The following is a 25,651-nucleotide window of genomic DNA, read 5'->3' as shown; positions in this document are numbered from 1 at the left end:
CCCAGGACACCAGCACTTCTGACCAACTGGCTACAAATCTGTAAGTTCCCACCACCCCTTTGGGTTCAATAATTCACTGGAATGACTCACAGAACTCACCAAACTTACTTTATTATAGTAAAAGGATACAAATAAGAAGCTGAAAACGAATTGCTGCACAGGGAAAGCAAGGTCTGGGAGGATCTCAAACGCAAGCTTCCAGGTCCTCTCCTTGTGGAGACCAAATGCATCAACCTCCAGGCACAGCGATGTCATCTTCTCAATCAGGAAAGCTCACCCAAGCTTCAAGTGCTCAGAGTTTACATGGAGTTTCCTTATGTAGGTATGATTGGTGGAATCAACTTCCACAGGGTTGAACACAATTTGCAGCCCCCTCCCCATCCTTCCAGAGTTCAGGAAGACAGGCTCAGATGATGAGGCTCAAAGCCTCAGCTCCCTATTCACATGGCTGGTCTGCCTGGTCTAGCCAGCCTCACCCTAAGACTACTGGGGTTGCTGGCCCGACCCAGACATGTATTAGCATATAGACAGTCAGGCATGGTCTAGAACTCACCATGAATAACAAAATTCCAAGGTTGTAGCGGTTACCTTCCAGGAACCAGAGACAAAGACTAGCCAAACTGGACACTGATTTTTTAAGTTTATTCCTGGGCATTTATTTTTTATCCTGCTCTTGTTATTTCTCCTGCAATTACATATGTTCCTAACCTTTATTCCTTGCATAGAGTTATCGCTTTTTGCCTATCTTGTACCTGCTTGTTCACTTAACTTTTATTATATATAATTATTTTAAAGTTAATTCTCTTGAATTTTCTCAGCAGATAATTATATCTTAGGTAAACAATCAAATCTAGGTAGTGGTTAAGAGTAACTACTCTGGGGTAAGGTAGACTTGGATTCAAATCCTGTAGTACCTTAGGTAAGCATTTTACCTCTGTTTCCTCATGTATTAACCAAGTATGATAATGGAGCCTATGTCATAAGGTTGTTGTAAAAATCATAATATTAATGATCATAGTTTAATGATGAAAAGCTCTTGACACAATATTAGTTCAATAAATGTCTGCTATCTTCTAATACTGAAAACCTAACTTTCTTTCCACACTTACACCTATTATTTCTTTTTTCTTGTTACTAGTTTTCAACAATTACCTTGCTTCTTTCTCCAAAAACATAGAAGCCATCAAACTCCTAATTAAATGCCAAGGCCTCCATCTGTGCTGTGGATCTCAACTAATTTCACCTTCTCAGGGAAGTTATGCTACTGCTTTTCTCCTTCATCTCCTGTATCTTCTCAACCTCTTCCTCTTTACCTGCTCTTTGCCATTAGCATTTAAACTTTCTCACGTCTCTCTCTTGCTTAAAAAAAACTTCATCTTATTCCCCAATTGCTCTTCAGCCTTCTTTTCCTTTCCTTTCATAGCCAAACTTCTTTGAGCTGCCTACATTTTGTCTCTACTTTCTCACATCCCACTCTCTTCTCATCCCACTGATATTCCATTGAACCTTTTGAAGCTGCCGATATTATAGATTCCACCCCCATCATTTCATCAAATCTGCTCACTGAGGTCTCCAGTGACCTCTATATTTATTTGTCCAAAGGACACATTTTACTTTTTAACTCATCTTACTTGACATCTCAGCAGCATCCAGCAAAGTGAACCTTTTCTTTTGGCTTTCATTACTACACTTTTTGGTTTTCCTCATACTTCTCTGGCCATTTTCTCTTGGTGTAGTCTAAGTGAATGGTCCCTCCAAGAGTGGGCAACAGGCCCTTTTTATTTCTCTGGATGGGTGTCTTCCAACATCAACCTTCAAGTTCCAGTTGTATTGGGCTGCTTTAATCTCCAGGAATGTACCTTTGAACATGTTTGAAATACTTATTCCCACCCCTCTCCACACAATTAACTCATACTCCTCTCTCCAGATATTTTATCAACAAAACCCTTGTTTCGGTTTGCTGAAGCTGCTGAAATGCAATATACCCTTTATGATATATGGTATACCAATATCCATTGGCTTTTTACAACTAGGGTTTATTAGCTTACAAATTTACAGTTCTAAGGCTATAAAAATGTCCAAATTAAGGTATCAAGAAGAAGATACCTTCTCTGAAGAAAGGCTGCTAGCATCCGGCGTTCCTCTGTCAGATAGCAAGACACATGGCCAGTGTCTGCTGGTCCTTCGCTCCCAGGTTTCATTGCTTTCAGCTCCTGGTTACAGTGGCTTCCTCTCTGAGCTTCTGTGGGTCCTCTCTCAGCATCTCCGGGGCTTTTCTCTTCTGAGCTCTCTCAGCTTTTTCTGCCTTTTATCCTCTCATAAAGGACTCCAGTAAAGGATTAAGACCCACTTTGAACTGGGTAGGTCAAACCTCAATTGAAGAAACCTAATCAAGAGGTCCCACCCACAATAGGTCTGCACTCACAGGAATGGATTAAAAGAACACGGCATTTTCTGGAGTACAAAACAGCTTCAAACCAGCACAACCCTCTCCAAATTAGGTTGAATTCACCTTATCATGCTTCCCTTGTCAAAACTCTTATTACCCTTATAATTGCTTGTATGATGCTTATTTTCCTAACTAGTCTGTGATCGCTACAAAGGACAGGAATCTATTTCCCTAGTACCTACACAGTGCCTGGCACATAGTAGATGCTTAATAAATATTTTTTGAATTGCTATAAATGAAGGGGTGCAAAGTAAAGAACTGATTGGAAGAGTGGTAAGGCCAAGAGAGAAGAGCAAAAAACCCCTGATTTTTCTGAAACCATACCTCTGATCAAACACACATACACACACACACACACACCCCTCCTGCTTAAAACCCTTCGATGGCTCCCCACTGTACCCAAGATAAAGTCCAAACTCCTTGAAACTTACAACGAGAGAAAAAGAAGGTCTTTCAAGGGGCATCTGCTTATCTCTCAAACATCATCTAGCCAGACACTTCCACCTCACAGAATCTGGGGGTTCTAGTCAAATCCTTGCAGATTCCCAAGAAGCCTGCACCCCACCCCCACACCCCTAGCCAAAGGCTTTGCAAAAGCTCCTCTTTCTGCCCTGTATGTCCAAAATCATAGCTTGCATCACAAGAAATTCCTGTTTATGGGTCTGTCTCCTCCAGAAGATTGCGAGTTCCCTGAGGACAAGATGTCTCATTCATTTTTTACCCCGGTGATCAGCCCAGGGCCTGGCGCACAATAAATGCTCAACGATGGACCTTCCTGTAGCAGTGGTAATAACAAAAGCTCCTGCAAGAGTTTTATAAATTTACTTTGTAACAACCTTGTAAGACAGGCGCTATCATTATCCCCATTTTGCAGGTAAGAAAACTGACGCACAAAGAAGTTTAACCTCTCTGGCTCCAAAAAGAGTCGCACACACATGATTTTCCTCACAGTTGTGAGTTACTCCCCGACTCCCAAATAAGAAGGGCTTTTTTTTTAAAAAAAAAAAGAACCCTTCAGATTACGCCAAGCAATGGCCCTAAAATATAATCAACAGCGGAAAGCTCACTCCCCAGTATGTATCAGTGGGGCCAAAGGGCACATGGGGCATTGCCCCGCGCGCGGCTGACGGGACAAAGGTCCAGCCCCAGCCTCGTTCCCGGGGTCCTCCGCGGCCAAGCCCCTCACCCGCTGCGACTCCACGCCGGGGCCGGCGCGCGCGGGCCGCGACTGCCCGCTCAGTCCTAGCTCACCTGCGGTCTCGCCGCCTCGTCGTGCCCGGGCCGCCAGTCCGCAGCGCCTCCCCCGGGCTGCCTGGTGCCCGCAGCCCGCAGCAGAACCCGTTGCCTTGACGACCAGGGCTGCCGAACTCCCGCGGCGCTCGCGCTACGGCGGCTCGGTTGGGACCAGGAGAGCTCGCGTCTCTTCCGCAGCCCCGGAGCAGGCGGAGGAGTATGTAGGGATCGAAGTTGGGGTCCCGAGCGATGAGGGATCCTCACTGCGTTTGGTGGCCTGGAGAGTGGCGCTTGGCCGAGGGGAGGAGAATGGGAGAGATGGAGGAAAGGGGGATGGCGAGGCCAGGAGGACTGGCTGCCCGTGCCTCAGTTTCTCTCTCTGTGACCTGAGATGGCGACCGTTTAGGGGAGGGGCGGTGTCGCAGGTAGAATCTTTGGAACCTTTAAACGTGAGAAAACTGATGTGGGAGGGATGGCAGAATCTTCTTGGAAACTATGAAGGGGTGATGTGGCAAAGAGTATGTAAATTTGGTTTTTTGGGCTCCAGGTGAAAAGTAGATCTGCAGATGTAATTTTAATATGGGAAATAATTTACTTTAACTTGTGACCAGCAATTACACTTCTTGAAATAATCCTGCAGATATAGTGGAACATGAGACAAAAAATATTCATTGATTGCTCCACTGTTAATAAAAGCAAAAAAGGCTGAGGCCAGTCTAAATGTCCATCAGTAGAGAATTGAATAACTAAATTATAATAGATCCATAAAATGGATGTGTACTGCAAAGCCTAACTAGTCCCTTCTTTGTTTCTTCTCTTAACACTACCTCACCCCACATCTGCCCCAGTCTATTCACCTCCTCCCAGCAGTCAAACTGAAAAGGATACACAGTCACATCCTTCCCCTGCTCAAAACTTTTCAACAGCTTTTCCACCACATTTACAATAAAATCCAGTGTTGTTACCGTGGTTAACAAGCAGGTACATGAACTGCTCCCTGGACACCTCCCCAACCTCATCTCTCACCATTTTCCCTCTTGTCCATGTTCCAGCCATTCTGGCCTTCTGTGGTTTTTTAAAGTCAAGCATGCCTTTCCTCAGGGCCTTAACCCCTGCTGTTCCATGACAGGACCACTCTTCCTCCAGATAGTGGTATTGCTTCTTCACTTCCTTCATGCTTCTCTCACATCTTCAGAAAGACCTGCACTGACTACTCACTCTATTTAAAATAGCAGACCCCCATGAACTCTGTATCCCTCTCTCTCCTTTATTTTCCTTTACAGTACTTGTCAGTATCTGATATATTATAATTTATTTATTGCTTGTCCCCGTTCTCTAGAGCATAAGGTCTTTTAAGGGAGGGACTTTATTCCCTGTTGCATTTTCATCACTGGGAATAGTGCCTGGCACATGGTAGGAGCTTGGTAAATACTTAATGAATGAATTAATAAGTCAAAGTGAAAGAGTAAAATGCAATACCATGTGGTTAGAATAATACCACATGTAAGAAGGGAGCGGTAGATAATATATATAATGCTAGTATATGTACAGAGGAATTCTGGAAGGAGATCTGGGAGATGGAGGGGGGTAAGATGGGAAGATCATTTGATTTTCACTTAAGCTGTTTTATGTGGCAATTTTTTTAACCACGTACATTTATTATCTTTTCAAACAATACCTGAATAAAACAAGCAAACCTAGTTCTGACAATTGACATATGAATATGGGAGGGTCTGCCTTGGTATGGCAGTGAGCCCCCCCCACTCTAAAAGAGATGTTGCTGAGGGGTTCCTGCATGAGGTGGGAAATTGAAGTAGATTATCTCAAAGATCTGCCCTTCCCCCTTTGCCACGTAGAGGAGACACATTTAAACTCTTAAGGCCAGAAACAATGGGAGAGGGGTGGGATCCCACATTTAGGAGGACGCCAGTGCTTCTTACAGGTAAGAAAATTAAAAACTCTTGCTGGCAGCTAGACCCAATGTTCCTAATTGAATATAAACAGCACTCACAGAATATAGAGATCAGACAAGGCGACTTTGTAGCTGGAACAAGACAGAGACAAGGCTACTCTGGATCCACAAAAATGACTCACCATCCTCCTCTTCTGACTAACTAGTGGATCCTGATTCTTTTCCAATGACAATTCTGGCCCTGCTTTAATCATCCCACCTCCTGGACAAAAATTAACATACCAAATTACCAAATTTCCCCTACTGCTTGACAGTGTCCAGTCCAAAACCATTCCCTTAAGCTCTCCTTAGAGTTACCCAGCACAAACCCAAATCCTATAATAAGCTCTTCCCATTTCCCTCTTACCATGACACCTAATGGTTTCTCTGGTTGCGTTCTCCCTTGCTAAACAAGCTAATTAAACTAATTCTTTTTTTACTACAGGTGGTTCCTCATGGAATTTGATCAACAGGTTTTATCACAGTCCTAGCTTTCTTCAGCCCAGTCCAGCAATACCCAGACATGAAGAAGCAAGGATTTTAAGGGCTACCTGGAAGGTTCAGTGGTCCTGAAGAAATCCATCTTGGGCAGGAGGCGGGGGAAGGGGGAGACAAAGAAATTTTAGAATGATGTTAAATATGTGCCAGCCTCAAACTGAAATTGTATTTAGTTTGGAACCGGGCTTTCTTATTCTGCCTTTCAATGTTACTTAATGTCCTGTTTCATGCATCCTTAGAACCATTCGTTCACCCCGAGTGGTCCATATCCGAAATTTTAGGAAACAATGCCCATCTTTCCCTGGTTAACTCTGTTTCATCCTTAGTTCTCAGATTAAATATAAATTAATCAGAAAAGCCTGGCAGGGTACCCCCCTTCCCCAACTAAATTACTTTCCCCTAACATAGTAGGAGCTAAATAAGCATTTATTGAAAGAATACTTCTTCATACTACTTCATAGAACTCATCAAACTATGTCATGGGCCATTTATGTTCACTGTCAGTCTCCCCTTAACTAGGCCATAAATTCTGTGAGGGAAGCTACTAGATCTCTCTTGTGCACATCCGTTCCCCCAGATTTTGGCACATAATTATTATCCAGTGACTTCAAACGAGGTGGAGGAACTCAAGTTTCACAGCTCTGGCAAGTCTAGCTGGATCAGCCCCGCCTTCAGCCCGCCTTACCCCTCAGCCCCAAGCCTGTTTAGCCTAATCCTCAGCCAATGGGAGAGGCCCTCCCAGCAGCGGCCCAGGGCGGTGGGCGGGGCGACGCAATGACGAAAGCGAGGGGCGGGCCGCGTTTTCGGGCTGAGGAACCGTAGCTGGTCTAGGAGACGCCTTGGCCGGCAGTTACCCCAGCTTTAGAAGCCTCCGGACCGGCCGCCTCCATCACCAGCGTCACCATGGGGGCTGTGCTGGGCGTCTTCTCCCTCGCCAGCTGGGTGAGTTCAGGGGTCTGGTGTCCACCCCACCCCACCCCACCTCGCAGCCAGACCCACAGTTTGTGGGAAGGGCGATAGGGAGCCCCAAGTCCAGTCCCGGAGCGGTCTCGGCCCCCAGAGGCCCAGAGAGACCCAGAATCTGGGCTGCGGTGGGTTTCCGGGGGGCCCAGGTCCGACGCCGCGACGCCCCCCAGGCCGGGATCTGACTGCTCTCCTTCCGGGTTTGTTGGCGGCGGGCGGACCGCCATTGTTTACAATTCTTATTGCCCCGCCCCTGCGAGCCTTCCAGCCTCTGGATTCCTCGAGAGCTGGAATGGAACCCGGGAATGAGAGCTCCTAGGGCTCACAATCTCAGGTTCATTTCCGGAGCACCTTCTTAAAGTGGCGTCATTTAATTTGGGCTGGCTTGAATGTTTTTATCTCGTATCACGGGACTTTGCCAAAGCTAGAGTTATGTGATAGAGCTGGGATTTTAACCGAGGGCTGTCCGCGTTGTTTAGTGCAAGGGAAAGAGGACCTTGCGGATTATTGTATTCGAAATTGCAAATCAGGACCTGGAACTTGGGGACCTTTACAAGTCATATTTATCTTTGACTTCCCATAAGATGAGGATAACCACTCCAGCACTCCCCGCCTCGATGCTGTTCTGAGGATAAAGTGAATAAATGGATTGAATCACTATGAAAGCTAAACGCTGTCTTTTAAAAACGAATTTTTATTGAATTTCTATGAGTTTTATTGAATCTGTGAAAGTATCTGGAGTTACACATATATCTGCGTCAAAGATAGCGATTTGTTGAAATCCTTTCCTTGTTTTCGAATTCCCAAACTATGACTGACTGACCAGGGACTCAGTCTCAGCTTGATCCACTACCATTTCTCAGGGACGGAGGGTATTTTCCATCCTTTAAGATTGTTGGTCTTAAATCAGAACGCGTTAGATCATTTAGGGGGTTTCTTGAGAGCAGTGGTATTCCAATTGTCTTGACCTTGACTCCAAATAAGAACTACATTTTAAATATTGGTCTAACATACCTATTTAGACACAGAGTTTTATGAAATAATTCTTGCCCTTGCTGTCTGCTGTGTAATTTGTGTTTTATTCTGTCACATTTTTTTTTAAATGCTGGTGTTACCCACTCGTTTTTTTGCAGCCCACCAGTAGATCAAACCCGTCGTTTACAAAATAAATTATAAATTTGTAGGAATTATAGTTAACAAGGTCATTAGTAAGGAGTGAATCGATAATTTGAAACAAAATCGTCTTTCCTATTCTGATAATGTGAAACACATTTTGGCTTTGATGTAAAGCTAAGATTTGAATTGATTCCATCAAAGCCTTTCTATTAGTAATTGGTAGTCAGGTACTGAATTTTAAACCACAGACTGAAGAAGATTGTTGTGGTTTGTCTTGTTCTTTTACAAAGCAGTTTAGCAATTTAACACTGTTTGAAGATGAACAGTGACTTCTTGGGATTTTAAGATGACCATAAAACTTTAGTTTGGATAACAAATGTATTAACCTTGTAACTTTGAAATAGCTAAAGCATCAGCAAGTACAAGTAATTTTTAAAGTCGACTCCTTGGTGATTTGAGAAAAGGTATGTTTTGTAATTATTTTAACAGTTTTTTTGCTTGGTGAAACAACAGGTATTGAAAGTAATAGTATTTCATATAGAAGACTGAATTTGTAATTTATTATTTGCTGTGTCTCATTACTGTAAAAAAAAAGTTAGAATAAAAGGGATGAAATGCAGTTTTCTTTCCAGTGGTTGTTTACATTGTGAACCCATGTTTTAAACTGAGGCTGACAGAAAGAACGAGAAGAAAAACAACTTAGTTTGGAGGCGAGTATGTTAGTATTTCGTACTCAAGATAACAACATATAAGTGGCAGAAGGCAATGTTAAGGGAGTGATCAAGTAGTTTTGAGTGTCACAGGAGCAAAATTACAGGCTGTAAACAGTCCATTGTGTGCTGTCTCAGGGCAGGGACTGCATCTTCCTTCCATGCATCAACAGTGCCTGTCACACAGTAAGCCTTCAGTCAATTTTGTTTGAAGGAATGATTAAACGTGGGTTTTTTTTCATTAATATACATATCAAAACAGTAAATGCAGTGGCGAGCCAGACAGAAGCTCAGATTGAAAGTCCAGACATAAACTCTCTACTTAATTCCTTACTTCCTGTTCATTCAGTGAATATTGAGCATCTACTAGGGCTCAGTGCTGCTATTGTAGGCCCTAGGGACACATCATTGAACCAAACAGACAAAAATCCTTTTGCCATGGAACTTATGTGGCAATAAACAGGGAATATAATGAAGGTTGGATACAGGTGCTAAGGAGAAAAATAAAGCAGGAAAGGGAGAGAGGAAATGTCAGCATGTGGAGCAGTTGCCAGTTTAAATAGAGTGGCCAAGGAAGGCTTCACCCAATAGGGATCATTTGAGTAAAGGAAAGGAAGTGAGAGAGTGAGCCATATTGATAATTCAAGGAAGAGTGTTCTAGGCAGAGAGAACAGCAGTCCTAAGATGGGAGTGTGCTTGTTTTGTCCTTTGGGACAGCAAGGCCTTCAGAATACAAGAATGGAATGAGTGAGGGGAAGAGTAATAGGAAATGAGGTCAGAAAGGTAACAGGGAGTCAGATCATGGAAATTCCTATCTTTTGGACTTGTCGGCCAAGTTAAGGACTTTGGCTTTTACCCTTAAGTGATGTGGAATCCACTGCAGAATTTGAAAAAAAGAATGATGTGATGTGACCTGTGTTTTAACAAGATGAGTACTGGTTGCCATGTGGAGAAGAGATCATAGAAAAGTAAGGGTGAAGCAGTGAGGAATTATTACATCGACTCAAGATGAAAGTTAATAGTTGTTTGGACCCCTAACTTTTCTCTTAGCTTAAACTTGTCAAAGCCTGGTTTGCCTTTTCTTCTGCCATATCTGTGTCATGAAGGAGGAGTCCATAGAAGGAGGACTCAGATGTTGCATGGTGTGCTTATCACAGGTTCCATGCCTCTGCAGTGGTGCGTCATGTTTGCTGTGTAGTTGCTGTCCCAACACTAAGAATTCCACTGTGACCCGCTTGATCTATGCCTTCATTCTCATCCTGGGCACGGTTCTGTCCTGGATCATGCTGAGAGAGGATGTGGGAACTCAACTGAAGAAGGTAAGTAGAAGTAACAGTTCCCTTAATTTACTGGTTATGTTTTGCAAAATTTTGGTTGTAATTGATGTTGTTATTTACTTCTTCACCAGTAGGAGACTCAGTCAAGTTCAGTGTAATTTGTTGGCTTTTTGCATTGTTTTGTATGTAGTCAAAACACAGAATATGAAGATATTAGTCCTCTTCCACAAATAATGGTTGTCAGAATGAACATCTTCAAGCTTTAACCTAACAACTGAGAGAAAACAAATATTAAAAGAGTGGCCCCATGTCTTTCTTGTATGTTTAAGATTTAAACATCTAAGTTAGACCACCCTTTACCTTTTGAAGGAGTCAGATGTAGCTGGAGATAACCAACCTCAGCAGAAAAGAGCAAAAAAGAGGGCCCTTGACTCCTGTATTTAAAATGCAAGTTGTTATGCTATTTGGTAACAAGACTATAAGTGAATTGTAATACAAAGAGAAAAATCCCACAGGCATTGTTGCAGTGGTTGAAATAATGTTATAAATCCAGTGTTTCCTATAGTGGGGTAGAATCTCTGTTTAAATGTAGATATTCCCATAGCATTGAAATTGTGTTTTCCAGATTCCTGGATTCTGTGAAGGGGGATTTAAAATCAAGGTGACTGATGGGAAGGAAGATAAAGGTTGTGATATGCTGGTTGGTTATAAAGCTATATATCGGATCAACTTTGCCTTGGCCATCTTTTTCTTTGTCTTCTCTCTGCTCATGGTAAAAGTGAAAACAAGTAGAGATCCCAGAGCAGCAGTACACAATGGGTATGTAAGAGTTGTTATTAAACACCCATCATACAATTCAGGCACTATGCTAGACTTTATATATACATGTGATTTTTATTGATTAAAGATAAACTTGTACTTGATAAATTTAAACAGTGTACAAAAAGATAAACTGGATATATCTCAGCTAATTTACATATTCCATTGCTTCCTACTCCTGACCCCCAGTTCCTCTTTTACGTATATTCTGATTCTCATTAGAAGACTTAAGGGAGTTTTGTAAATTTTATGTGTATTATAATCCCTTATTTTACAGATGCAGTAACTGAATTTCAGAGAAGTTAAATAAATTGCCTGAAACCTCTCAGCCAGTGAGGGCTAGAGCTAGGATTAAAACTCAAATCTGTCCATCTCCAAATGACCGTCATACAAGACAGTCATTGAAAAGTATGGACTGAAAGTCAGGTTGGGACCTGGTTTTGCCGCTTCTGAGTTGTGTGATTGTGGGTGAGGCTCTCATATATCCTACCTTGTAAAAGAAGGTTTAAGTGATAACTTTTCCCCCCAAATTGAATAGTTCATGGCTCCCTATTTAGCTAGCTGTTCATTTAGAACTCTCCAGAATTTTAGAAAAAATTTCTACCATTAAGTGCTAAAAGTAAGGAGTTTCTAATGTTACACATTTCTCTCTTACTATGAATGTGAATGTTTTATTTTTTGTGCTAAAGTTCATCCTTAAGTTATGGAATATTGAATGAAGTATTCTCATATCAAATGAAGACATAAGCACAGACAAAATGATGTTGGAAATATTATTAGGTTTTATTTTTGCATTTCAGAAATTCCTTTTCCCCAGCATTAAGGGCAAAGATTAATGCTTTTTTTTACTTTTGCTTTTTTATATTTTGTATTTTTATATAGGTTTTGGTTCTTCAAAATTGCTGCCATTGTTGGAATCATGGTTGGCTCATTCTACATTCCTGAGGGTCATTTCACCACAGGTATGGCTCACTATTGAGGAAGGTAATTGTAAAATATACAGACTCTGCAAATGATTGAGTTAAAGCTACATTTTCATTACTGGTATTGCCGAACCGGCTGTTACATGGCACAATGTCCAGTTCTGTGACTTGGTAGTAATATTAAGATATCAGTTAAGTGAGTGATTAAAGCCAGAAGGCATTCAGCCCCCTTCTCAGCTTTTCTGAAACCACTACTTATGTTAAAAGTGAAAACAAGGAGAGATCCCAGAGCAGCAGTACACAATGAGTATGTAAGAGTTCTTATTAAACACCCATCATACAATTCAGGCACTGTGCTAGGCACTTTATATATACATGTGACTTCTGTTGATTAAAGATAAACTTGTACTTAATAAATTTAAACAGTATACAAAAAGATAAACTGGATATATCTGGGCTACTAATATTGGTTTTGCCAATATTTTAATAGTTTACCTTCTCACTTGCAATACTAGGTTAATCGAAACTTGACAGCGTAAGCACTTGTAACTCTCGTGTTCCACTGTTGCTGTCTTAACCTACTTTCTCTAACAAGGCAGTAAGTGATATCCGTGGATTTCCACTATAATTTTCCCTTTCCAAAGTAAAGAAAAAGGTTTGTAATATCATTTAGAATGTCAACTTCTAGGCTCCCTTCAACACAAACTGGAACAAGTTTTAAAAGGCCTGAAACCCAATAGAACATGTCTCAGGAAAGGCCTTTGAATTTGGACTTGGAATAATCTTGCTGTCCTGCTGAAGGCAGAATTCGTTGTCTTTACCATCTCTCTCGTTTGAGTTGAAGTCTGTTCAGAATAACGGACAATAACATTCTGAAAAGTAAACTTGTAGAGTAAAGAATAACTTTGTTCTTTTGGTTTGTAGCCTGGTTTGTTATTGGCATTGGAGGGGCCTTCTTCTTCATCCTCATCCAGCTGGTGCTGTTGGTAGACTCTGCTCACTCTTTGAATGAATTGTGGGTAAATAGAAAGGAAGAAGGAAACCCAAAGTGCTGGTATGCCGGTAGGTATCTAAACTCACCTGTGAGAGCCATACTGCATTGTGCTACATTAAACAGTATACGATAAAACCCCCATTGATTTAAATATATGAACTCCCTACTAAAATAATTTCCCAGTTGAGTCAACTATGAATTATATGTGTTACTGAAGGGGAGTAGCACAGAAAATTTAAATCACTGGATTCTCCCAATTCATTTATTTAGGGATTTGTAATGTAACTAAATGGGTTTAGACAAGAAAAAAAGAATTGTTTTGTATTCAGTAGCATAGTCCTGGTTTTTACTACCTTATCTCCACACCTCTCTTGAAAGCTTTCTCCTACTGGTAGAGAGGTACTTAAGATTTCTGGGTTGAGAGTACAACTGACAACCACTTAGTGATGGGGAGGGACTTTGGAGCCCTCTACTTATTAGGGGCAATCACTCAGCCATACCTCATTTTTAAAAATAACAGTTGAGATTCTTCCCCGTACCCCCTTTCCTTTTATAAAAGTAATAGATGCTTTATAACAAGAACTTAGAAAACAGAAAGTCACAAAAGAAAACTAATCCCTCATAATCCAACTACCAGCAGTTACTCACTATTAACATTAGTTTTTTTCTTCCAGTTTTTTTTCCATTTGTACATCTGTATCTTCTATGAATAAAAATGGTAAAACAAGTCATAATACATGTATATACATAATGCATAATACATGTAATATGTGTAAGTTTTATTTATGTTTTACATATTTATACATTCAAATTGTAGCTTGACTTTTTTTACTTAGAAGTAGCTTATGAACATATTTAAGATATGGTGCAGCAATAAATACCTAATAATACATCTTTGAGCACATCTCTGATTGTTTCCTTAGAATTCCTAGAAGTAGAAGGGTCAAGAGATATGAATGTTTTAAAGCTCTTAGTACATACTGTCAAATTGCCTAGTTATATTTTCATTTTGTTTATTTAGCTTTCTTTTTAAATTATTACTAAACAAAAATATTAACATACTTACCATAAAACCAAGTGATAGAACTTTATAAAGAATAAAACATGAAAATCTCGCTTTAGTCACCTGCAACTCATTTTCCTCTCCAGATGAAACCATTACTCAACCTTTTCTATATATTTGTGCACATGCACATCATTTTTATATTTAAATGTAAATAGAATCATATATTTTTCCAGAACTTGCTCTTTTCACTTAATATACGGTGAATATACTTCCATGCCATTGAATACAAGTATGCTTTAGGCACTTAACAATGGCATGGTATTCCATAGAACAGTTGTACCATAATTTTTTAACTATCACCCTATTGTTGGTCACTTAAAGTGTTTGTAATGACTATTTCTTTAGGCAAAGGATTTTTAAAATAGTCTTTATCATCTATTGTTGTGGGTTGGGAATCCTGAAAATCCTTTACTTCATTCTAATAAAGATTTCTTTCTTACTATTCATTTATTTCTGTCTTCTGTAATTCATTTTGGATCACTCAACTTTAGAAGAACTTAATAATGAGTTCCAGATTGGCCGTATTTTGGAGTAACTAAAGAGAAATCTGATGTTAACTGAGCCCAACATTGCTACAACTGGTCTGAGTATACTGTATACTCTACTTCATGTTTTCAAATTATCAGAGTTACACTGCTAATTGTTAATTATTCATGTGAATAGAAAGGAGCATTAGCTTAGATTTTGAAAATAAGCTAATGAGCCACTTTCCCAGCTCAAGGATGTGGACTCATTCTTTGTGATGAGCAATGGATTTAGGTAGCCAGTTGCTGCAGCAGAAACACTAATGAAAAAAGATGCCTGTCTATTCTCTTTTCCCTTAACACCATCCCTGACATCTAGATTGCTATAAACTGAGCCATTTTGATGGTCCAGGAATCTTATAGGTTCCTAAGAAGCACCAACAGTGCACACTTTTCAGCATATAGTTTGCTTACTCTATCTAGAATGATTGAATATCTGGTTACCCAACCCAAGAAATAAACTTAGGTAATTCAGGATGTGAATTCAGTTGCTTGGTGAATTTTGGAGTTTAATCTTGAGCCAACTCAAAACCCAATCTGAAACTTAGACCTTGGGACTCTTGTAATTTCACTGTAAATTATTGATCACTGTAAAAGTAAAATAATGCCTCTTCATTTTTAAATGGAGTAGAAGAAAATTGGTTTCCATTTTTAAAGTTTATTTTTGTTACAATTGTGGACGTTCATATTGGTTTCTCTTTTTTACAGTTTTACTGTCTGTCACAAGTTTATTTTATACCCTGTCAGTCATCTCTGTTGCGCTGTTCTACACATACTACACCAAACCGGATGGCTGCACAGAAAACAAGTTCTTTATCAGTATTAATCTGATCCTTTGCATTGTGGTTTCTATTATATCAATCCATCCGAAAATTCAGGTATGGTTATTTTCTGCTGCTTCTCCTATAAAAGGTTTTAATTAATGCCAAGCTTAAAACCTAGGTGACTTCAGAATTTATATTTCTTATGGAAGTGTTTAACTCATAGGAATGGTTCTTAAGAGTCATCAGCCAAGATACTTCAGGGACATCAAACTAGAAAAAATAATTGATTTTAATGTTTAAAAACAAGGTCAAACTCTTCAGTTTTAAATACCATATTTAAAAAAATTTATAGAGTTTTAGATATGAAAAGAGCTTCTAGACATCTCCTCTCCTCTTAAAAATGAGAAAACTGAGGTCTCAAAAAATGATGGAACACCTAGTTAGTTAGTGACAAAGCTGACCTTAAACTGTTTGCACTATACCATAGGCTTAGCAAAATCAAAGCCCTTGTGTGATACCTCTCCAGGGTTATGCACTACCTTGAGAACCAGTAGTACAACATACTTCCTCTTTCTTGGTTCTTTTGCAGACTAACTCAAGAAACTGAAAGGTTACTTATCATCTTTCAGTTGTCAGGCAGAATCAGAAGGCTGTCTGCTAATAACAATTCAATGAGTCCTAGGGGACTATACTGGGTTTTAGAGAGTCAGCTCTTGCAATCCCTGTGGCATTGTTTCCCTTTTGATTTCCTAGGAACACCAGCCTCGTTCTGGCCTCCTGCAATCCTCTGTCATCACCCTCTACACCATGTATCTCACGTGGTCAGCCATGACCAATGAACCTGGTAAGGGAATGGCAATTGTACATTCAGTTGATGAAAGAAAGCAGGAAATTACTCCTTTGGTAGGTGCAAACACTAAAGCCTAGAGGAAATGTTGAACAAACAAAATTTAAAAAGCCCAAATTTACAGTGTTTGCTGTATGTTTGCGGTCTCTTCTTAGCTGACAGCCTGAAGAACTGTCAGTTCTTCAGGTAGTCTGGACTTCAGGTAGTCCCGGGACTAAGTCAGACTGGCTAAAAGCTCTAGACAAAGGCAGCATTATTCTACAGTTCATAGAATTGTTTCAGTTGAATTTGACTTTGGTGTCACAGGCACTAGAACAAACAGCTGAAGGAAATCTCCTTTTATAGTGATTATAGCATTCTTTGCTCCATAGGATATTCTGTGGACTCCTTTTAAAGGAAGTAATTATTGCAGATCCCTCAGTGATTCCTGTGTAACCATATAAAGCAAAACTAGGGATAAACTCTTTATGCTGAAAGCCTTTATATGACTATAGAACCACAAAGATTAACTTTAAACTACAAAACCAGTAAAGACTGACATTTATGTAACTTGAACAATACTTTGTTGTTTTTTCTTAAGTCACTGGTTGCCGCATTGATACAGCACTGACTGCTCAATTTCAGATTCTTTTGTGTATGATACTCCTTGGTTTCACATCATGACTGAACGATGTATAATCCTACTCCTCAGAGTCCTTTTTTGGAACAGGATGATTAGTACTAGGGATATTGGAACATTTCCCATTTTCAGGTGGCTCCTGCAACCCCCGCCTGCTGAGCATCGTTACACACGGAGCTGCACCAGCCTTGGCTCCTGGAAATTCAACTGCTCTGGCCCCTACCTCTACTCCACCATCAGAGAGCGGGCCATCTCTGGATGCAGAGAATGTTATTGGGCTGCTAGTCTTTGTTCTCTGCCTTTTGTATTCTAGGTAAGTTAAAAGGTACTTAGGACAAGATTCTCTTAAAGGTTAATAGGATGAAAAAGCTACTTAACTTTCAAAAAGGCCATGTGAAGAGGAAAACACCTTCTTAGCTCTTTTTTAATGAAACCTCTTTTTACTTGCCTCAGTTATCCAGATGTGTACATTTCTTAAAGTTCAGTGAATTCTGTCATCAACCAATTCTTCCAGCTTTGCAAAGATACCTTCTTTGCGTTGGAGGATAAAGTCCTCACCTAACCATAGATGAGTGACCATCATTTTTTTTAATATGTGTATTTCCTGATTATTTAAATAATACCCTATCATTGTAAACCATTAAACAACTACTGAATTAAATACGTCTCGAGTTAAAGTCTCTGGTAATCCAGAACCTCAGAGATAACCAAGATTATGTATAAACATATCCTCACCCCCATTTTTATTGATATTTGCTACTTTTTAAACAATGAATGTATATATGATAATTTAAAAAATAATCAATGAAAATGGGCAAAGGAAAAGTTTATTTATAAAAACTAATAACATAAGAGGAAAAAGTATAAAGTAGGAAATGAAAGTTTCTTCTCCCTTGAAATCTACCTCTCCCGTGGTTAACATTTTGGCATATATTATTTCAGGCTTTTCCCCTCTATGAACTTCCTTCCTTCCCTCCTTTCTTCCTTCCATCTATCTGTCTAATATAGATGGATATAATCTTATATATAATTATATGTGTAATTTTATATACAATTATATTTAGTTATATAATTTTATTTATACCATTTAATAGATTTAACTTTTAAAATAAAGTAGGAGCATGCTATATAAATACACATACTTTTCTGAAATACCAATTTGTCGGTATAATTTGGACAGATTTCCATAATATTATGTATAGATTTACCTAATTTTTAAAATGGTTGCTTAGAACATGATTTGGCAAACTGAAACCCAAGGGTTAGCTGCCTATTTTTATAAATAAAGGTTTATTGACACACAACCACACTCACACACTCATTTATTTCCATGTTGTCTATGGGTATTTTTGTTTTTGCTTTTGACATAACTTTGTTTTTAATTGAGATATAATTCACATAACATAAAATTCATCCTTTTAAAGTGTATAATTCAGTGGTTTATACTATATTCATAGAGTTATGCAAACACCACCACAATCAGTTTTAAAACATTTTCATCACCCCAAAAAGAAACTCTGTTCCCATTAGCAGTCACTCCTCATTTGCTCTTCCTTTAGCCCCTGCCAACCACTTATCTGCTTTCTGTCTCTATGGATTTACCTAGTCTGAACATTTTATGTATATGGAATCATACAGTATGATTCCTTTTGTGCTAGTTTCTTTCACTTATTGTTTTCAAAGTTCATCCTGTCGTTGTAGCAAATACCAGTTTTTCTTTCTTTTCTTTTGCTTAAGTAATAGTCCATTGTATGGATATTTGGATTGTTTGTATTTTCTAACTATTATGAATAATGCTGCTGTGAATATTTGTGTACCAGTTTTTGTATAGATGTATTTTTTTCAGTTCTCTTGTATGTATACCTAGCAGTGAAATTTCTGAATCATACAGTACCTCTACGTTTTAACTTTTTTGAATTTCCAAAGCGGCTGCATCATTTTATAATCCTGCCAGCAATGTATGAAACTTGTAATTTTTCTACATCCCCACTGATACTTGTATTGTCTTTTTTATTTTAGCCATCCTAGAGGGTGTGAAGTGGAATCTCATGCGGTTTTGATTTGTATTTCCCTAATAACTGTTGATGTTGAGCACCTTTTCATGTGCTTATTGGCCATTTATATATCTTCTTTGAAAAATGTCTATTTAAATCTTTTGCCCACTTTTTTAAATTGGGTTGTCTTCTTGTGGTTGAGCTATAAGAGTCCTTTATAGATTCTGGATACAAATCCTTTATCAGATACATGATTTGCAAATATTTTTTTTTCACTTTATGTATTTTCACTTTCTAATCTTTGAAGCATAAAAGTTTTTAATTTGCATGAAGTCCAGTTTATTTTAAGAGTTTTCACTCTCACATTTAGGTCACCGACTCGTTTGTGTTAATTTTTGTATATGGTTTGAGGTAGGGGACTAAACTTCATTCTTTGCATGTCATCCAGTTATCTCAGCACCATTTGTTGAAAAGACCGACTGTTCTTTTCCATTGAATTGTTCTGGCATCCTTACCAAAAATCAGTTAACCATAAATGTAAGGGTTTATTTCTGGACTCTCAATTATCTCCATTGATCCAAATGTCTGTCTTTTTGCCAGTACTGTGCTATACAGATCTCTAGCTTTGTAGTAAATTTTGAAATCAGTTAAGTGTGAGTCCTTTAACTTTGTTCTTTTTTTTGCAAGATTTTTTTAGCTAATTGGGTCTCTTGCATTTCCATATGAAATTAGGATCAACTTGTCAATTTCTGCAAAAGCAGCAGGGATTTTGATAGGGATTGCACTGACTCTGTAGATCAGCTTGGGGAGTTTTGCCATCTCAACCATAGTCATTCTTCTAATCCATGATCATGAGCTGTCTTTTCATTTATTTCCATCTTTAAATTTCTTTCAATGATGTTTTATAGTTTTTAGCATATGAGTCTTACATTTCTTCTATTAAATTCATTCCTAAGTATTTTATTCTTTTTGGTATTATTGTAAATGGAATTGTTTCCTAATTTAATTTTGGGGTGAACTGCTGGTGTATAGTAATATAGTTGATTTTTGTGTGGTCTTGTGTCTTGTAACCTTTCTGAACTCACTTATTAGTTCTAATTTTGTGTGTGTGTGTGTGTGTGTGTGTGAGTGTGGATTCCTTAGGATTTTCTATATAGAAGATCAAATCATCTACAAATGGAGAAAGTTGTACTTCTTTCTTTCAAATCTGGATGCTTTTCCTTTTTTTTCCCCCCTGCCTAATTGCTCTGGCTAGAAGCTCCATATAATGTTGAATGGTAGTGGTAGGAATGGACATCCTTGTCTTGTTCCTCATCTTAGAGGGAAAGCTTTCAGTTTTTGACCATTAAGTATGATGTTAGCTGTGGGTTAGTCATAGATGCCCTTTGTCAGGTTGAGGAAGTTCACTTCTCTTCCTAGTTTGTTGAGTTTTTATTCTGAAAGGGTGTTAGATTTTCTCAAAGGCTTTTGCTGTGTCTATTGAGATGGTCATGTAGCTTTTGTCCTTTGTTTGTGTGTCCTTATTCAGATCGTCATTTTATGAAACTTAGTGAGCACCTGTGTGCCAGAGATGCATGGATGACTAAGGTCATTGTTAAGTTCTTTAGAGAGACAGGAATATAATCAGCTGCTTTCAGCACAATATGATAAGTGTTGTGGCAGAGGGAAGCCTAGTGGGCAGCGGGAATTCAGGAATGTCTCTTGATCCAGCCTGGTGAGGGGGTGATGCCAGGGAGAGTATTCTGGAAGAAATGGCACATAGTCCATTAACTTGAAGATGCAGCTGGGAGAAAGGTGGTAGGTGGTATGTTCCAAGCATGGAAGAGGCACTTGTGAAATCAAGAGAGCATACCATGTCATGGGGAGCTCCTAAATGATTAAGCCATTGTAGAGTAACTGATGAGAGTGTTCTGTGTCTTGTGACAACAGGCAACAGCCCCTAACTTTAAGCAGGGCCTTCAGAAGGCCTTTAACTCAGTCCCCAAGGTAAAGTAGCTTAGAAATAACCTTCATGTATATAGGCCAGTGGCAGCAAGTTCATCATCATGGCCCTTTTCTGATTTGTCTTCCTTGTGATCATTTTCCAGCTTCCGTACTTCCAGCAATAGCCAAGTACGCAAGCTGACCCTGTCAGGGAGTGACAGTGTGATCCTCAGTGATGCAGCTACCAGTGGTGCCGGTGATGAAGAAGATGGACTGCCTCGGCGGGCTGTGGACAACGAGAAAGAGGGAGTGCAGTACAACTACTCCTTCTTCCATTTCATGCTCTGCTTGGCTTCCTTGTATGTCATGATGACCCTGACCAAATGGAACAGGTAGGAGGCACAGACAAAACCCCTTAGCCTCCTGGCCTGCCTGTAAATTTATCCATTGTTCTGATCTCATAGTCCCCTTCTTTTGCCCATATTTTGAAGTTGGGTTCAATGTGGCTGTTCTATGAAATACTTCTGACTTTCTCCTCTTGCATTTAAAACCCAGTTGAAATCCTTGCAGTGCAAATTGTGGGGACCTGTTCCAGATTTGAGTTGCCAGAGAGACAAGATTGTAACATAAAGTAATCTGACCCACCTTTGTTCACTAATTTTTCTCTGTGTCTGGAGATGACCATATCCAAGTGTTCAGGTCAAAGTAATAATTTGCTAAGGAAGAGAAGTTTCAGGAAGGCCACTTCATCTAGACTTTTGCCAAAGACAAGAATAGCCGAATATTCCTGAAGAACCTTACCAAGGAATAGACTAGTCAGGGTTCTTCATGCTGGCAAGGAGACAAAAGCTATTTGAGAGAATCTCCTGCTCCTAAAAACTAAAAGCAGTGGCTTCCTCGGGTCCCCTCTGGAAACTTACTGGGGGGGTAGTACCAGCCAGGTTTCACTGGAGACTTTCTTGTCTTTGGTTGGGAGGTTGCTGGATGCTGATTTCATGGGGAACTCCTTTACCTGACTCTATCCTGTTTTCTTAGCCCCGATGCAGAGTTCCAGAGCGGGACCCACAAGTGGCCAGCTGTGTGGGTCAAAATCAGCTCCAGCTGGGTCTGCCTTTTCCTTTATGTCTGGACCCTCATAGCTCCTCTAATCCTCACCAGTCGGGACTTCAACTGAAGCTCTGAGTGAAGACCACCCAGGAGACCACTGAAACTCATAAAGGTCTCCTTTGCGGAACACCCATATCCCTCTTCTTTTTGCTTCAGCTAAACTATTAAGTGAACACTTTGCAGATTTGTCTATATCCAGGATTATAACAGATGGCAAGACTGAATAATTCTTTATGCAGGATCTAAACTTTCATTTATATTATATTATGTTTATTCATAAGGATATAGTGCAAAAGGAACAGTTTTGTATTTTAAAGTGAACTACAGCTGTGCTGTGAAGAGAGTTCTTTACAAAGAACTGTAGGTTCCACAAGTTTGATTTAAGACGTAAGATAGAAAATGTTGGATATTTGAGGCCATCAATATATTTCTATTGCAATATCCTTAAAAAAAAAAAAAATGCATTTATGTGAAAGCCCTAACTCGTGGGATAAAGCACTGTGTTATTGCTTAAACTCTCAAGAGGTATAAGCATCATAGTGCTTGGGGAAAGGAATATGTGTGTAGGCCCTTCCCTAGAAGATTGGTTGCTGTTAAGGCTACTGCTTTGATGTTTTGAGTTTTTTCATTTACTTTTTTTTTCCCCCCACACTAACAGCATTGATGCTGTTGCTTGATTCTAGTCTGTGGCTTTGCCAGATATGTTAATTTCAGTACATGCTTTGTAGGTTTTGTTAAATGAAGATTTACCTGGGAAAATACTGCCACTTTAGTCTCTGTCGTTCTCATGTTATGAATATCTAAAATTAAAATGCATGTGAATTTATTCCATTTGCACTATAAAGGTATTTGATTAAAATAGACTTTACCTTTTAAGGCCCTTTCTTTAACAGCTTTTATGAGTTAGCAGCCATTCTATATTTTGGGGACTTATATGGGCAGTCAGGTTTATTAAGCACCTAGCAGGATGGTCCTGTTTATGAGTCTCTATTCTGCACCAAGCAATGTTTAGTTCTGGGGATACAACTTTAAACATGTTATCTTGTTTTAGGAACTGTAGAGGGCTCAAAGGAGGGATGCCGGGGGTGGTAGAGTGGCTTGTAGGCTTCCTGGAGGAAGTGATGTCTAATTCAAGAACTGATAGGAATTAACTAGTTGAGAAATGGGAAAGTAGGAAACCATTGCTGAAGGGCAGTTGAAACTGCATTTTAAAAGCAGGGAGATGAAAAAAAAAAAAAAATTGTTCAGTAAAGCCAGAATGGAGAGGTGGGCAGGAACTAGGTTATAAAGAGCTTTGTAAACCACACTAAAGTGTTTGAACCTTATGTTGAGTATGACAGGGAACATATTCAGTGATGTAAACAAATCTTATCTTCAATTACTGTGGCTAATATATTGAGGATAGATTTAAAAGAGATGAAACTGGGGAGTTTATATTAGTGTGAAATAGAGAAGTGAAAGTGGTGATGGGGAGAAATTGACAGCTGAGAGCTACTTAATAATTAGAATGTTTAAGTTGTTAGTTGATTATATATGGGGGGGTGTAGATTCTGGAGTGATTCTGGTTTAATCACCTGGGCAAATGGTGGTTCCGTTTATTTAGGCAAGAAACAGAAGAAGAGGAGCAGGTTGGGTTAGAAGGATGGAGGTGGTCAGTTAAGAATGGTCACAAGCAGAGGCTAGGGAGTCAGACCATTTGCATCCCAGCTTTGCCATTTTCTAGCTGTCAAACTGGACAGCTAATATTTGAGTACACACTATGCTTTGTGACCGTAGGCAAATGACTGCACCTCTCTGAGCCTCAATGTTTTCTTCATTTGTATAAGACATTACCTAGTACGTAAGAATTTTAGAGAAGAAAAGTTATTTTGCAAGGTGCTTAACCCTAAACACTCTGACAGCAGCTACTAATCCATATGGTCTAAAATGAGACTGGACAGTATTCGAAGTCAAAGATTTGAGGTGTTACTTAGAGAATTAAGCAGATGGAACATAGAGGGGGCAGTCTCAGCTCAGGTGGTGATGGGGGCATGTAGGGAAGCAGGGCTTTGTATGAATAGTCAGAACCACTGTCTTTCAATACAGTGGTTTATGTCAGGGTTCAGAGGTAAAGTTGCAAGGGATTTGGGGAGAAGGGGGCATGAGACGAGAGATTTAGCCACCTATTTTACCAGTGTAAAGCAGATGCCCCGTATTTGTTCACAGCAGGGCCAGTCAGATGATCTTTAAAGGTCCTTAACTTCAAAAAGATTATGGTACCCCACCTCCAACTTATGTAATTCAAAACAAAAGCAATACAAAACTAACGTGTAACAAAGACCAATAAAGTTCTGATTTTTTCTCATGTTGATAATTTTGATATTAATTTGACATAAAAATTATTTTTTAAAAATTGGGTAGTGGGGGGGTGGATAGTGTCCTCCTTTGCTTGATGGAATGATAAGAATGAGTTAAGTCTGCCGGTTGGTAGTAAGCTCAGTAGTTTACTTTAGACTTGGGTAAATTGTATACCAGTATAAATAGTGCCAGCATTTTGAGTAATACTTTGAAGCAGGGGAATATTTTGACTTATCAGGTTTTACTGTGGTGTCATCTATTCCAGATGAAGCATCTGGTATTTCCTCCCTGTGAACAGGCTGTCTGGCCCTCAGGACTGCAGATCGAGGGCTCTGGCTTTGAGGTCAGCAATGTGCTCTAGGAATTCATCAGAGGCAACAGCAGCGGCTGCTGCTTTTACCTAGTTGCTGTGGGAGAAAGCTTGCAGGCCCACGCTGGATTAGTTTACTTCCTAAATTGGTTTTGCAAAGTACTTGGTTGGGAAACAAAACAATTCTCTTGATAATCAAAGAAACTACCACAGAATGGCTGTGGACCTGGTTATCAAGGCCTTACGATGTTCTGGACCAAACTATAACTCAACCAGTGTAAACCAGTATAAACCAGTAGAGCTCTATGTCCATTATTGGTCCTTGCTTGATTGCATTTTTCTTTTTACACATTCAGGCTAAGTGAGTATTCAAATAATGTGAGTCATGCATTTCATCCATGCAAACAGAGAGCAGATAGCAGGCTTATGCTTGCTAATGGGAGCTGCTGTTCATCTCTTTACTCCTGTTCTGTTGGTTTATCCATCTTGTTACTTAGGAGCCCGAATCAGCCAGCCTATTTAATGATGTCCTCATTACTGCTGGGTGACTCAGGCTCCATGATGTTTTTATCCTCACGTGAAGAATAATAACAGATACCACATAAATAGTTATGTGTACCAAGCAATGAACAATCATTATCTACACCTCTGTAAGATAGTGATTATTCTCCCCCTTTGACAGAGCAGGCTAAAGTTTAGGGAAATTAGTGACTTGTCCACAAAAAAAGTTTTTTTCTGAAAAGTGGTGCCTTTTTAAAGGATTTTATTACTCACCAGCTTTAAATGCAGTAGCATGAACCATTTGCTGCCATTGATTATAGACGTGCCAAAGGAGTACCATGGGAAGAGTGGGCATTTAAGAAAACCTAAGAGGTATTTTAGAAAAGAAACTAGAAAGTACTGACTTGTAACATGGAAAATAACTCCCTGTGCCTTATGGAGTGAGTTCACATTCAGTAACTCAGTTGATCTTGCAACCCCTTTGTGAAGAAAAAGGATTGGAGCTGATAGCTCCATTTTTCCAGGAGTGAGTATGTTGGCCCAAGTTCCACAACTTCCTCAGGAAAGGCTGACCTGAAGAGCTGGTTATGCTGCAATGTTAAGTACTTACCTGTTGCATCATCAAAAGCCATGTAAGTGTAGGGACATCCTGTGTTAGAATATTTCTCAACTGACCCATCACCCACACAACAGATCCACCAGGGAGACCTAGCTTTAGTCTCCTCT

The 25,651-nt window shown here is 39.6% G+C and overlaps 2 protein-coding genes across 4 annotated transcripts in view; one reads left to right on the top strand and one right to left on the bottom strand.

Annotated features, from left to right (window-relative positions):
* The window catches only part of PKIG (cAMP-dependent protein kinase inhibitor gamma), a 108,470-nt gene extending 104,645 nt beyond the window's left edge, over positions 1-3,825 (bottom strand). Inside the window, exon 1 of one of the 2 annotated variants that reach the window (XM_037812473.1) lies at positions 3,701-3,825. The gene's annotated coding sequence lies outside the window, so the exon portion shown is untranslated. The remainder of the gene's footprint in view (positions 1-3,700) is intronic. The other variant, XM_037812477.1, reaches the window with a different exon arrangement.
* Positions 3,826-6,904: 3,079 nt separating this feature from the next.
* On the top strand, positions 6,905-24,125 carry SERINC3 (serine incorporator 3). 2 transcript variants are annotated; one of them, XM_037812467.1, is made up of 10 exons: positions 6,905-7,073; positions 10,078-10,239; positions 10,823-11,016; positions 11,899-11,978; positions 12,864-13,001; positions 15,232-15,401; positions 16,041-16,131; positions 16,886-17,066; positions 20,835-21,062; positions 21,706-24,125. In XM_037812467.1, the coding sequence occupies exons 1-10, from the start codon at positions 7,035-7,037 to the stop codon at positions 21,842-21,844; spliced, it is 1,422 nt and encodes a 473-aa protein (XP_037668395.1). In that variant the 5' UTR covers positions 6,905-7,034; the 3' UTR covers positions 21,845-24,125. The 2 variants fall into 2 exon arrangements, with proteins under 2 accessions (XP_037668395.1, XP_037668396.1); XM_037812468.1 differs by having other exon boundaries at positions 6,943-7,073; positions 10,095-10,239.
* The last annotated feature ends 1,526 nt before the right edge of the window (positions 24,126-25,651 follow it).

This window comes from Choloepus didactylus, chromosome 19, assembly GCF_015220235.1.
Source record: "Choloepus didactylus isolate mChoDid1 chromosome 19, mChoDid1.pri, whole genome shotgun sequence".
Classification (NCBI taxonomy): Eukaryota; Metazoa; Chordata; class Mammalia; order Pilosa; family Megalonychidae; genus Choloepus; species Choloepus didactylus.
This window is presented reverse-complemented; position numbering and strand designations above follow the sequence as displayed.

What these genes read in the sequence shown, in the direction of transcription:
- SERINC3 (XM_037812467.1), top strand. Translation starts at nt 7,035, where the DNA reads ATGGGGGCTGTGCTGGGCGTCTTCTCCCTCGCCAGCTGG. An exon ending in CCCAAAGTGCTGGTATGCCG is followed by an intron (nt 13,002 to 15,231) that starts GTAGGTATCTAA and finishes TCTTTTTTACAG; the next exon opens with TTTTACTGTCTGTCACAAGT. An exon ending in CAATCCATCCGAAAATTCAG is followed by an intron (nt 15,402 to 16,040) that starts GTATGGTTATTT and finishes TTGATTTCCTAG; the next exon opens with GAACACCAGCCTCGTTCTGG.